The 13,276-nt window shown below is 47.3% G+C and overlaps 4 protein-coding genes across 4 annotated transcripts; 3 read left to right on the top strand and 1 right to left on the bottom strand.

Annotated features, from left to right (window-relative positions):
• Positions 1-142: 142 nt before the first annotated feature.
• On the top strand, positions 143-3,559 carry DFJ58DRAFT_716121 (uncharacterized protein; the record flags this gene model as incomplete). The annotated part of the gene is made up of 9 exons (XM_041384186.1): positions 143-479; positions 537-1,054; positions 1,105-1,306; positions 1,355-1,583; positions 1,634-1,763; positions 1,814-1,989; positions 2,037-2,214; positions 2,239-2,605; positions 2,880-3,559. 9 exons carry the CDS (start codon positions 143-145, stop codon positions 3,557-3,559), a joined length of 2,817 nt encoding a protein of 938 aa, XP_041244475.1.
• A 2,425-nt stretch (positions 3,560-5,984) lies between these two features.
• Positions 5,985-8,406, top strand: DFJ58DRAFT_879903 (carbohydrate esterase family 4 protein; the record flags this gene model as incomplete). Its single annotated transcript, XM_041394519.1, has 11 exons — positions 5,985-6,111; positions 6,558-6,865; positions 6,912-7,002; positions 7,050-7,133; positions 7,189-7,209; positions 7,265-7,309; positions 7,363-7,364; positions 7,416-7,463; positions 7,511-7,693; positions 7,749-7,920; positions 7,967-8,406. 11 exons carry the CDS (start codon positions 5,985-5,987, stop codon positions 8,158-8,160), a joined length of 1,275 nt encoding a protein of 424 aa, XP_041244474.1. The 3' UTR covers positions 8,161-8,406.
• Positions 8,407-9,905: 1,499 nt separating this feature from the next.
• On the top strand, positions 9,906-10,868 carry DFJ58DRAFT_344686 (uncharacterized protein). Its single transcript, XM_041379952.1, has 2 exons — positions 9,906-10,031; positions 10,085-10,868. The coding sequence occupies exon 2, from the start codon at positions 10,120-10,122 to the stop codon at positions 10,672-10,674; it is 555 nt and encodes a 184-aa protein (XP_041244473.1). The 5' UTR covers positions 9,906-10,031; positions 10,085-10,119; the 3' UTR covers positions 10,675-10,868.
• Positions 10,869-11,062: 194 nt separating this feature from the next.
• DFJ58DRAFT_659673 (amidase signature domain-containing protein) lies at positions 11,063-13,160 on the bottom strand (the record flags this gene model as incomplete). The annotated part of the gene is made up of 10 exons (XM_041382100.1): positions 11,063-11,178; positions 11,230-11,366; positions 11,420-11,547; positions 11,594-11,731; positions 11,789-12,107; positions 12,156-12,254; positions 12,306-12,400; positions 12,449-12,519; positions 12,571-12,679; positions 12,732-13,160. The coding sequence occupies 10 exons, from the start codon at positions 13,158-13,160 to the stop codon at positions 11,063-11,065; spliced, it is 1,641 nt and encodes a 546-aa protein (XP_041244472.1).
• Positions 13,161-13,276: the final 116 nt, after the last annotated feature.

Here is a 13,276-nt window from a genome sequence, read left to right as displayed (position 1 = left end):
CATCCTACCGATGAGCTCTCCCCAAATTCATCCCCGACTCCAAATACCATTAACTCGAGTACCAAAGTCAGCACCCGCCGTTCTTCCTGCTTCTGCCCTCCTACCAACAAGCACCCTCCTCCCCTCCAAATACCAACAACTCATGTCCCAGACTGACTCAGATGCAAGTCACCCGCGCCGCAAGCCAATCGGTCTTTGTATCCCTTGCACAAAACAAGGGTGCAACCGCTGGTTTAAGAATCGGTCAGGGTACACACAGCACACAAACGCTAAGCACCCCGTGTTTCCTACATCGAGTCAGCCATCCAGGCCTTTTTCGCCAAGTCCTGGGCTGCCTGACACCATGGATTTGGGTGATGCTGGCGCTATGGACTTTGGAGATGATGGAATCATGGACAACAACGATCCTGCGCAACAAACGGCTGAATTTTTTGGCCCTGGCGGCTGGCTGTACAGAAACTATCACCCATTTTTGTCCGGTATGTGTTTCCTCATTCAATTTCTCTCGAATGTTATCTTATTCGTAATCTACAAAGCTCAACCTTGTGATCTGGAAGGCAACTTCCTTCCACCAGGAACCTCACCTCCGCCACTCACTGACAAGGCACCAGATGACTGGACACCCTACAGAAGCTGGGTAGAGTTCGAGCTTGCCGATTATCTGTTCACGAAGAATCAGACCCCCGCACATTCTATTGACCATATACTCAATATCTGGGCAGCTTCGCTTATACACGCCGGTAGCAAATCAACTATATTCTCAGATCACCGCAGCGTCTATAAGGCAATCGATAACACTCCTCTCGGCGATGTAAAATGGGAATCGTTTACTGTCAAATATACTGGTGATATTCCAGAGGAAGGCGCAGCACCATGGATGGCAGATAGCCACGAAGTGTGGTTCCGTGACCCCCGCGAAGTCATTCGCAATATGCTCGCTAACCCTGATTTTGCTGCGGAGATGGACCTTAGACCTTATTGCGAGTTTGCAACCGAGAATGATGAGCACCAGTGGAAAGACTTTATGTCTGGAGATTGGGCTTACAAACAAGCGGTACGTGTATTGTTTTCTTTATTGTTTTTAGGTTTGACGTGCATCTACAGGACATTATCTCTGAAGATACTGATACTCATGGCTCTACATTTGTGCCTGTGATTCTCGGGAGCGACAAAACAACGGTTTCGGTCGCAACAGGACAAAATGACTATTATCCTCTCTATGCATCTATTGGAAACGTCCAGAACAACGTGCGCCGTGCGCATCGCAATGCTGTCGCTGTTGTAGGGTTTTTTGCAATGCCGAAAAGTAAGTGCTCGTTGATTCTTTATTCTATTGTCCTTACGTCTCGCACAGCTACCAAACAGCATGCCGAGACAAAAGAATTCCAAAGGTTTCACCGGCAGTTGTTTCACTCCTCACTCTCATATATTCTCAAGAGCCTGAAGCCCGGCATGACAACGCCTGAGGTCGCACATTTTGGGGACGGGCACTATCGCTGTGTCATCTATGGACTTGGGCCTTATATCGCAGACTATGAAGAGCAAGTACTACTTGCATGCATAGTTCGAAAGTGGTGCGCTAAGTAAGTAAATTTTCCGATGATCTATTGTATTTGTTCTGATACTGAAATAGATGTCTTTCACATTCCAAGGCCCTTGACGAGATCAATATCTTTCGCTCAAGACGTCATGTAGATGCACTCATTGAGGAGTGCGATTTCGATACTCTGTGGGCGGAGTATGGTGTAATTGCCGTCCTCGTGGTATGTCAATTGTTCACCTTCAATAATGCTTAGTACTGACTCGTTTGCAGCTGTTTACGAACGATTTCCCTCACGCTGACATCCACAAGTTACTCGCACCCGACCTTCTCCATCAAATCATCAAGGGGTCATTCAAGGATCATTTAGTTGAATGGGTTGAGAGATACCTCTTGCAAGAGCACGGAAAGACACGGGCTAACATCATCCTCGATGATATCGACCGACGGTACGTTTCGTCAATCTTAATTTTGATTTTTTCTTAATGTTTCATAGAATTGCAGCAGTTCCTCCTTTCCCTGGCCTGCGCCAATTTCCACAAGGACGTCACTTTAAACAATGGACCGGTGACGACTCAAAAGCCCTTATGAAGGTATACTTGCCCGCAATTGAGGGTCATGTCCCTGAAGATGTCGTGCGCGCATTCAGCGCCTTTCTCAAGTTCTGTTACCTTGTCTGACGCAACGTACTCACGGAGAAGTCCCTCAAGGAGATTCAAGATGCACTCACTCGTTTTCACCAGTACCGTGAAATTTTCAAGACCACCGGAACAGTGATGACATTTTCGCTTCCACGACAACACTCAATGGTACACTACGTCCATTGTATTCGGCTCTTCGGTGCGCCAAACGGCCTATGCTCTTCAATCATGGAGTCGAAGCATATTAAAGCCGTCAAGGAACCTTGGAGGCAGTCCAGCCGATATAACGCACTCGGTCAGATGCTCCTGACCAATCAGCGTCTAGACAAATTGACAGCATCGCGTGTGGATTTCCGCACTCGTGGGATGCTTGCAGGTACCTGCTTATCATCTGTTCTTGCAGCACTTGGTACGTGTTATTTCTGTCTTTTTTACTACCATCTAATCACTATCTTTGTTGCTAGAACCATCAGCAGATGTACCTGCGCAGGCCGAGCAACCTGTGCCCACCAGTGCAGAAGAGCACGATTCAAACCAACAGGAGCCACCTATTGTGCGCGAAAGTGCCAGCATACCTGACATCGACGTTATTGCCGATTCCTGAGGATATCGATGCACCAATGTCAGTCCTTGCGCACGTTCAACTGGCCCGAACATCTCGTAAGTCATTTTTTTCATTTGCGTCTCAATATACTAAGTGCTATTGGTACAAACAGAAGGGAAAAAGCGTGCCCAGACCATTCCTGCATTGGCCAATGAGCTCGCTATCCCTCACTTAGCTGATCTTGTTCGAGACTTCCTCGTCGAACAACTGTATCCGGAAATGCGCGCCGCAGAGATTCCCGAAAGCATTATGGACTGCCCTCGTTACGAAGGAAGGATTCGAGTGTTCAATTCCGCAGTGTCAATGTTCTTCGCACCAAGCAACTTGAGTGGCATTGGTGGGATGAAACGCGAGCACATTCGTGTGTCTCCCAATTGGAGAAACGGGCACACACGCAAAGACTGCGTGTTTGTTATTACTGATCCAAATATTCATGGAATGCGGGGCATGGATGTTGCCTGGGTACTGACATTTTTTTCATTTCGGCTCAGAGGTGGATTTTATCCATGCGCGGTTGTCCAGTGGTTCAACCAAGTCGGCAACGCACCAGATGACGAGACAGGCCTATGGATGGTGGAGCCATCTTCTATCAATGGCCACGCGCACTTTGCAGTGATTCACGTTGAGTCAATTTTTTGGTCTGCTCATCTTATTCCTGTGTATGGTATTGAACCGCTCCCCATGGCCATTAAATCCCACCATGCCCTTGATATATTCACCCTCTTCTACGTGAACAGATACGCTGACCACCATGCCTTTGAAATAGTTTGCTAGTGCTCTTACTTTTCTCTTCGTCGTTTGCTTTTTTCCTACTTATAACTTTTTTCTAACTTTTTCACTTATGTTATCATTCAATTTCATGAAGTTCTCGCATCCGAAAAATAAGCGTGAAAAAGTGACCATGAGCAATTTGTCTCTTAATTAAGTGCCGAAAAAGCTAGAAAAGTGAACTCGTGATTTCCTGATGTAGACCAAAGTTCAAACGATCACCAGTATAATTGTTGACGATGACCACCACATCTCGATGGGTGGGGCTGTTTGTGCAGCAATCTCAGTGGCGGCCAAAATTCGTTTTGCACTAGGACTTGCACCAGAAAGGGAGGATGTTAACATTCTGCTGCATGTGTAACCAGCATGCGCAGGCTCGTAACCGGCACCCCCACCAGGGAGAACGGCAGTGCGAGTTGATGGAAAGGAACTTCATCGCAACATATACTATCTTAGTTGCGGCATGTCTAAAGAATGTTAATGGACTGGGCATAAAAGCTTACAGGCGGAGTGCAGGGTTCTGTGCAACTCCACCGCTAAGCCATCTGCGAACGAGGCCATCGGAAGAGTTGTAAAATCTGTCTGCGAGACATGGCAAGATGTCACACCATAGACTTCATAGACTGAGGGGTCGTTTTTCGGACCTGTCGGATATGATTATGAGGCGGGGGAAGAGAGACCGCGAGCGCCTTGATATATAAGCTTGGTGTGAAATACACTCTACCCGACTACGTTGCTTTCGTGTAGTGCGAAATAGCTGACGCGGTGCTACCTTCAATGCTTCCAAACCGCCCATGTACTTGAACCAACAACTATTCAGTCGTCTTCAGTAGTTCTTAATCCATTACCTGTATCAAATTTAGTTTGTAATATTGGACCAAAATCATGGCAAGCCCGACTATCACCTTGCAAGACCACTCTAGCTAAGTTCAGGAAGAAGACGTGATTTCAATATCTGGTGATCGTTGAGTATTTTGTTTGTATCCCGGACCACAATTATGCTTGGAGTTGAATGGAGTGCCGATATGAGACCAAAGAGAGAGTAAGCATACTACAGCGAGCATGCGCCTTATGATGATTCCAAGGAAAGACCCTAGTACTTCCATGGTGTCTTGTGGTGAGCTTCGGAAGCTTCGCGGCGTAGCTCCAAGTATAATAGTAGCCGTGAACTCTGGCATGGAGTACTAGTGCTGGCACCATCACAACGACTACTAGTCACTCATGATCACCAGAACGACATCGGCGGCCATGAACGTAAACCCTTCATCGTGGTGCCAATGATAGTACCTCGCCGTCAACTCGCCGTAGTTTACTGGCATCATGCTGACCCTAATAGCGCCCAATGAACCGCCGCGCGAGGTGCGGCCCGGGTGTGGCACTCGACAGTTCACATGATTATTTTCAAACTTTCAATCAAGTATTTTTGACTGCACTAATTTTGAACTAAAGCCTACTGATCATCGACTCAATCATCGCGTGTGCAGATCAAACGCAGGTATATAGATTGAATCTTCTCAGGGGACAGTGCCATTTTCTGGATCCAACTGACTGTTGAAGACTGATTATACTACTGCTGTACGGGTTGTTGCGTTTCTTACCTCGCGCCCAACTGCGTAAATGTCCATAGATAAACTTCAAAGGTACTAATATTCTCATCGGTATTTTTTCGTGCCTGTGTCACGGCCTGTAGTAGTACTAGATGTCCCTACTCTCATTGTAATAATCTTACCGTTCTGGGTCAACGCGCTCGGCCCATCGGCGGTCCCTCGTTGTTATTTTGTGAGGTACGCGACCCGTTCAGGTGGCTCGATGCACACCTGCTAAACTATTTCATCGATCAGAACGCTATTGGACCTAGAGCGCGTGGAACTTGACTTCTAAAAGTTGATATTATTATCCATATAGGTGCCTGTTTTAGATTTATGTTTGAGGATTTTCTATGACTTGGCTCAAACATTCTTTAAATTGTTGGCCTGATGGGACGGGCACTCTCAGAGTTCATCCTTTGAGATTCTATGTCCCCTCTTAATCGGTACAACAATATTTACTCAAGTTGGACATAGTGCGGCTTGTATTTAAATATATCAGGCCACGAGCTGGCCATTTTTATTAAGGATAGTTTATTTTTAGCCGGAGCCTTTACGAAGTTCGAACACACATACCGTGAACGGCACCACTGTCGGCTGGTAGCTATATATACCATTTTCTGCGTGTTTTTTGCACCCGGGTGTCGTTTCTCCTCCCACCATCGAAATTTCTGTAACACGGTGTTCATCACACCTGTACAGCTCATACATTTTCCCAGCAGATTCAGTTTTCACTGAGATAAAATATCCTTACTGCCAAGTTTAAACTCCTGCCAGTTTTGCGAACCGACAACTCTTAATTTTCTCCTTCTCCAAATATCTTCCAACCACCCAATTTCATCAGCATGCGTTTCTCGTCGCTCTTTATTTCACAGGCAGCAGTCTCCTCAGCTCTCATTGCAACCACACTCTTTACTTCGTCTGCCAGTGCGCAGGACCGTACCACTGAACAGGGCGAGGCGCAGATCACTGGTGAGGTTTAAAATATTATTCGTGTGTGCGAGTTACAGGCATTAGCCAAAGTGGGTCGAAATGAGGATATATATATATTGGCGAGGCCAGTGCGCATTCTCTGGATCGTCATATTCATGCAAAGCAGTGGACGTCGCTCCATTCGAGTGGGCATGTTCGATTGAACATGCCCTTTTGCACTGGAATACAACATCACCATGCAACCCTCCGAATAAGAGGGATCCGAGGAACGCTTCGGCCTTCCATGCGGATATGATGACGTTGGTGAAACCCCATTGCTATTTGCGTTCATCCTTTCGATATATATATCTCTGATCACAGGATGGCCGATAATAGCTTCGGTTACTCTTGGCCCTGAATTTTTGGATCACGTACTTCATATTTCCTGCCTGACCAACAATTCTTTTGCCATGTTGAAAAATCACGCTGATCATTCATCAACTCAGACCCGAATGAAGAATGCACGGCATATTCCTACGCGCCCGTCACTGCTGCTCTCGCTGCGAACCAGTTCCCGGCTATCTGGACAGTCGCAGACATTCTCAGCACCGACACGAATGCTCAAGCCAAGTACCAGTCCATCGAGAGCCAGATCCCAAATATTCAGCCTAAGGGCACGCAGCCTGCCTCCCTTATGGGTGATTTCAGCAACTATTCGTACTCTTCGTCTGACCCAGATTGCTGGTGGACGTATGACCAATGCACTACTCCAAAATTGGCTGGATTGCCTCCGGATCTGGCTGCCGTCCCAGAGGTATGTTTTCCTATCCCATCGTAGTCCGATAATTGACTTTGTCCAGCCTGACACTCTAGGTTATGGTTTCGACGATGGACCTAATTGCTCCCACAATGTGTTCTACGACTATTTGTCGCAAAATAACCAGAAAGCCAGTACGTCAATTTTCAACTTTATTGTAAGTATCCTTATTGCAATCTAGCCATGTTCTATATTGGCAGTAATGTCATGGACTGGCCTCTCGAGGCGCAGCGCGCTCTCGCTGATGGTCATGAAATTTGTGTTCGTGAGTATTTGCACGCTCGCCGTCGTGATCACGCATTGATGTCATACTGGCGCAGACACTTGGTCGCACAAATATAGTAAGTGCTACATGGGAACGAACATGCTCAGGTGGTTGATCATATCACTCTATAGTGACCTCTTTGACCAACACGCAACTCTTCGCGGAGTTTTACTATGGTACGTCGTCCAGCATCATCCCCTTACCTTTCACTCTAATGACCTCTTCTTAGCTGTGAGATTTTTGACCGAGCACAGTCAGAAATTTATTGACTTTGACTTATAGATGCAAGCGATCAAGTTGGTTGTCGGCGTGACGCCTACGTGCTGGAGGGTAAGCCTAATTATTGCCAAGCGTACAACTGTCTAATACATTCAAAGCCTCCCTTCGGCGATGTCGACGATCGGGTCCGGGCCGTTGGCCATGCACTAGGCTTGCGCACGATTATTTGGCAATATGACTCCAACGATTGGCGTGCAGGCACTGGTAATATTACGGATGCTGATGTCGACCAGAATTATGAGAATCTCATTGCTCGTGCACAAAATGGCACATTTGCTACCGTAAATGCCTTCCCTACTCCTATCACCATCCATCAAGGATTGACACTGCTTACAGGGAGGTACTATCATGCTCACACACGAGCTAAACAACTTTACCATGTCCGAGGCTGTGAAGTTCTACACCCAGCTGAAAGCTGCATTCAAGTACCTCGTTCCCATGGGTGTTGCTACAAATCAAACTCAGCCATACGTCGAAACTAACTACTCCCTACCATCGTTTGAACAATGTACGACCAATATTATTTTGTCACATCTATATTGACACTTGTCCAGATATCAGCGGCACGACAACAGTCACTGGTAGCGCTTCAAACCCCACAGATGGGTCTTCCAGTTCAACAGGGTCTTCTGGAACCTCTGGGAAAACCAATACCACTGGTGCTGCGGACAGAACCTCATTTGACGATTTGGGAATGCTTGCTGCAGGTGCAGCATTCGTTGGGTTTGCCGTGAAACTCTTGGCCTAGGATTTCCGCCCTCCGATCGCTGGTCCTTTTGTTTCCTTTTCTCTTATCTTTGGTTGCACCTGCGGCATGCTCGATGATGCTTTTATTCCTGGTCACGCTATATCCTTGTACATTGCAACCTTTTCCACGCATAGCATACCTTGACATTTTTCTTCCCTCTTCAGTAGAATTTCGCACTGATCGACAGAGATAGCACCAATACGCTGGTGTTTTTTCTTATATCCTGTGCATGCCATTTAATATACCGGACTTGGCTGATATCACTTGATCTCGATGTTACCAGAACTTTTTTTCCCGCTTTTTTGTTTCATATGATGCCCGAGCCACTACGGACGTGTCAAGACGATGTTTCTTAACAATCTAATTACGATACTTGACGAACAGAGATGTTACGACCGAGGTTACAATGCAAACATTTGCCAGCGAACGCTGGCGCTAGGGTGGTCTAGACTCTACAGTGAGGTGATGACGGGGATGTCAGGTGCTCAGGAGTCCGTAGTTCTTTAGATACAGGCCCTTTAATACACTGAACTTCTGCGAGCAACAATCAGAATTACGTATAGTAGCCCTTGCGACGGACAACGGGCGCTGATATATGAAGGGTGCCAAAATTAAGTATACGTGCAAACGACTTGATGGAGCCTGGGTCTGCCTGGGAGGCCGTCGACTTTACAGGCATCGGGAATAGCCTCTCGGCCTCTCATGGTCCATTACTCACAGTCTTGACAAATTAGATTGTAGTATGAGCAGTGGGCGGTATGAACGTTCATTCGACAACGTCGTTCCGTGAGCTGGCCGCCTGGTGACTAAGATCCGTCGGTAGTGGTCTCTGAACGGAGCAGCCTGAAAGAAGACAATTGTTCTTTTTTTTTTAATATCCGGATGAAGGATATTTGTAGTACAAGCTAGTTACTATGCAATTCGGGTTGCGTACAAACTTGGTATGTTCGCTCTATTATCATTTGTTGTATCCCACTTCGAGAGAGATTGTGCCAGTACCCTGGGGATGGTCCAGGAACGAGAGGTAGGAGTGAGGGACCTGCACACGACAAGCTCCAAGTGTTATTTTATATACGATGATTGAGTCATTAAAATATTCAGATTCTTGACGTGGATCCTAGAGACTGAAATTAGACATGAAACGATCTGATATGATGTGTTTGCAGGCCGTTGGCCGAAGTTTTCACGGCTAAAAAAAACATAGCTAAATATGTACATCTCGTGATCTTCGGTGATAAGTTTGCATCTTTTCCGGGTGCTCGGGCACGAGGCACTGATGGGCCATTGTGTGTGACGTATGTACCGTAATGCTGGCGTGAGTTTTGGAGACTCTTTTTTTTTAACGCAACAAACAGGTGACCACGCGTCCGCGTCATCAGGTGGCTCTGTCGATACTAGATGCGTTGTCGGCTAGCTGTGTGATACGGAACGGTTAATGAAAATGTACTATCAACGCTCGGCGGAATCGGATAGTCCCGACCACTGAGTGAGTAACAAGGAGGTAGTACTAGTAGGCTACAAAGTAGAATGTATTAGTCAAGGCATGAATTGAATGTATGATAATAAAGGACCGAGTCGTCCACCAAGATCTTCGACCTGCGACGAGGACTGAGTACTGAGAATGCACTGGTTGAGTACTAGTACAACACGTGAAGGTTGCTTGATGCATGATGGAGAGCTTTAGAATTCAACATGTACAAATACTAGTTGTGGCTGGATTGAAGTGGCTGTACGTTGGAGTAAGTAGCAAAGTACGCCATGGTGACATCATGCACCCTAAAGTCTCCATTTATCTTAAGTAGCTCCCAATATTGTCCCGGATCCTCAGCACTCCTATTACCACTTCTCTCTCGAGCTCAGGCTAAATTTTGGTAGGTTTGTACAACAGAAGGTCTTGGTGTCGCGCTAACCTTGACGGTTGCAGGAAAATACCTCTCACATCCCTCCTTAAGGATCGCGATGTCCACCAGAAAAAGATCTAAAAGGGACCACAGAAATACTTCAAAAGCATCGCATGAAACGCCCAATTCTCTGGCTAAAGAGAAACATCTGCCGGGCTCTATGTCCGAAGGGTCTGACCATGTCAACCACTCAGACTTACCGCCTTCACGACCACACAAAGAGATATTGACGCCTGTCTCCCTACCGGGAAATACAACACCTCTACGTTACTTCATATACACCTTGGTGACAATAGCCCTTCTCTCCACAGCGTGGTATACGTATACCACAGCTGTGGGGCTCAAGCACTGGAAAGAGGAAGTCGGGTGGTGGGGAATGTTTATTGGACGAATTGGGAGGCAACATGATGGATTGAATCGCGACCAGTGGAGAGGTCAGGAAGCGACGGGGGATCTTGAGGGGCATCTCAGTCAGCTTGCATCTGCGCTCGGAATCTACGCAACAGACCTAGCTTCGGCTGTCAAACCATTTGTGCCACCTGCGACACTGTCTAGTCTTGCGCCTCAGGCTACTAGTGAGGCGATGAAGGTTCTTCTTGAGGACTCGCATTAAAGAGCCCCCCGATGGTGGTGAAGGCACTGCGGGCAACGTTGGTGAAGGACTTGGGAAAGTGGTTGGGTTTGGCGATCCTCTAACAGGATTGTAATTTAAATTACCCATGTACATGGAGGACAGTACTGTAACGTCGGAGATAGATACTAGTACTTACCGCATCGTAGGAATTATAAATATTATCAGACTCGTGTATCCTCTAGTATCTGTATGAGTGCGCTCTGGGTTGGCTCTGGGCACAATCACTGCAGGAAAGACTGAGCGACACCAATAATATGTGTTTGGCATAGACAGTCCTGATTCGAACAACCTTAGCGCTTAAACGATACTGATACATACAGGATCCAAAAACTCGTATGGTGCTTTCAGTGTAACAATGGCGACACCCCTAAGACTTGATGATGCGTTCAATTACATCCTGTGCAGCCAGCACCAAACCGTCGTTGAATCTTCTGCTCACGGTCTGTAGCGACACCGGAGCCCCTTTGAATATCGTTGCATCATCTGTACGCAATAGTCAGCTCATGCCATCCAACCTGTAAGAGCCCGACTAACACAAGGAGATGTTATACTCGTCCGCCGCACTCATCGGGCTAGGTGTCTCCTGATATATGTCAACAGCTGGGTCAGCGACGAGACCTGTCGGGAAGACTGCCCCTGGGTAGTCTAGCAAATTCCAGATGGCCGTGTAGCTAAGATATGAGTTGTTAGATTGCCCGGCATCCTGCAACATATTGTTACGCACCCCCAATACTTTGCAGTGTCGTGGCGGCTGGCTGTACCTTGGTAGGGTGGGCATACGACGACGTCGACGTTTTGGGACCACCAGTGATCAGAGTACTCCCGCCGGTAGTTATCACGTCGATCACGTAGCTGGTCAAGGTCAGCGCCCGTGTATATAGACAGCAGAACCTATTACCTTCCAAATTTCCGCGGCATCATGATTCTTCACGTATGGTGGACTGATTACCCATTCTGTCAGTGGATGCATCTCTTCTCCACCCTCCTCTAGAAGACGTCGGATCGTGGCTCCTCCATCCTCATAGTAGAGCTCGCGCTAGGAACACATCATGATGAGTTGCATTATGTAAACCCAAAAGACCACCAGACTCACAATTATGCTGTATCCACGGTCATGGTCATACGGGATGTAGTCTACCACCTCGACCTCTGAAGATGCCTCGAGCTTTGCTTTCGCCAAATTCAGTGCTCGGACAGTTGGAGGATGAGGCATTACGACCCCATCGTGCATCATGATTCCCACACGCAGTTTCTTCTGGGTCAGATCTGGCACTTTCAGTGGAATAGGCAAAACATCTGGGTCCCGAAGTGCAGGATTGGCCCCAAGAACAGCTTCGAGGAAGAGTCGCATGTCTCGTGCTGAGCGACACATCGGGCCTGTAGAAGAAAAGACTCCGTCCTGGCCATGTTGACTATAGTGGTTATCAACACGACTCCATGTCAGAGCTTGGTATACTCACTACCACAGAAGTCCATAGGTGGGCGTTGTTCGAGAGGACGGACGGATTCCATATATACCACAATGAGCGGCCGGGCCTCGAATGGATCCCCCGCCATCGCTTCATTGGTAATACATCAGTTTCCATGTCACGTGTAGGAAACGGACTTACGTGCCAAGACCCATGCAAGAGCCCTTCATGGCGATAAGGGCTGATTCGCCACCGGAAGATCCTCCCGGAGTAAGGTCCGTATTGTGGGGGTTCAACTAATAGACTTGAGCCGAGAAATACTTTATATTCAAGAGACGACATACCACTCGACCGTAGGTAGACATAGACTCCAGGTGCATTATGGACTGTGGCTGATTCGTCTTGACATAGAAGACTGCGAAAATATTCGACCGACAGTGTGTTGAAGCATGGATCAATCACATACCTGCACCTAACGAACGCAGAATGCTTGTCATATCGCAGTCTTCCGTCGAAGTTTCCATATCCACGAGAAAGCCTCCGCATCCAACAGTCCCCTTGACTGGGTAATGGCCCTGAGGAAATTGGGAATTAAATATAGATGATTGCAAGTAATGGTAGACTAACTTTGACTGAAATTGGTAATCCATGAAATGGCCCAATGACCTTGCCTTCTCTTTGGAAGTACTCATCCAGCTGCTGCGCCTGTTTTATACCTTCATCGAGGAAGAAGTCCACAAGACAAGCTGTGAGCTGATGAGCGATAGCTGCGCGCTTTCCAAAGGCAGTGACAGCCTCGACTGCTGTCAGCTCGCCTGCAGCAATCTTTTGGCACACAGCGGTTGCATCTAGTTCAGTGATAGCCAACTCTTGGGCATTAAGCAAGCCACACGTCTCAGGGATGTGAGTGGTATCAAGAGGTGGGTCCTCGAGAATTGCTGGAGGAAGTTTGAGACCCGCTGGAATCTTAGCTTCAAGCTGTTCTCGTAAGACGCGAGCCTTTGCCTCGTATGAAGCGTCACCCCCTATGCCTTTGATTTTCTCTTTGAAGGACATTGTAGCCATTATTATGACTGGGGAGAGGGAGATAGCAAAGTTGACACACTGAAGTTGCGATATATGTACCGGAAGTAGCTCCTCAGATAAGCTGTCCGCCAAAAATATGCGTGTCT

The sequence above is a fragment of the Suillus subalutaceus genome, assembly GCF_016647625.1.
Source record: "Suillus subalutaceus strain FC151 chromosome Unknown DFJ58scaffold_45, whole genome shotgun sequence".
NCBI lineage: Eukaryota > Fungi > Basidiomycota > Agaricomycetes > Boletales > Suillaceae > Suillus > Suillus subalutaceus.
Note: the sequence above shows the minus strand (reverse complement) of the source record. Positions and strands in the feature narration are given on the sequence as shown.

Coding starts and splice junctions, on each gene's coding strand:
- DFJ58DRAFT_344686 (XM_041379952.1), top strand. CDS start 10,120: ATGTCCACCAGAAAAAGATCTAAAAGGGACCACAGAAATACTTCAAAA.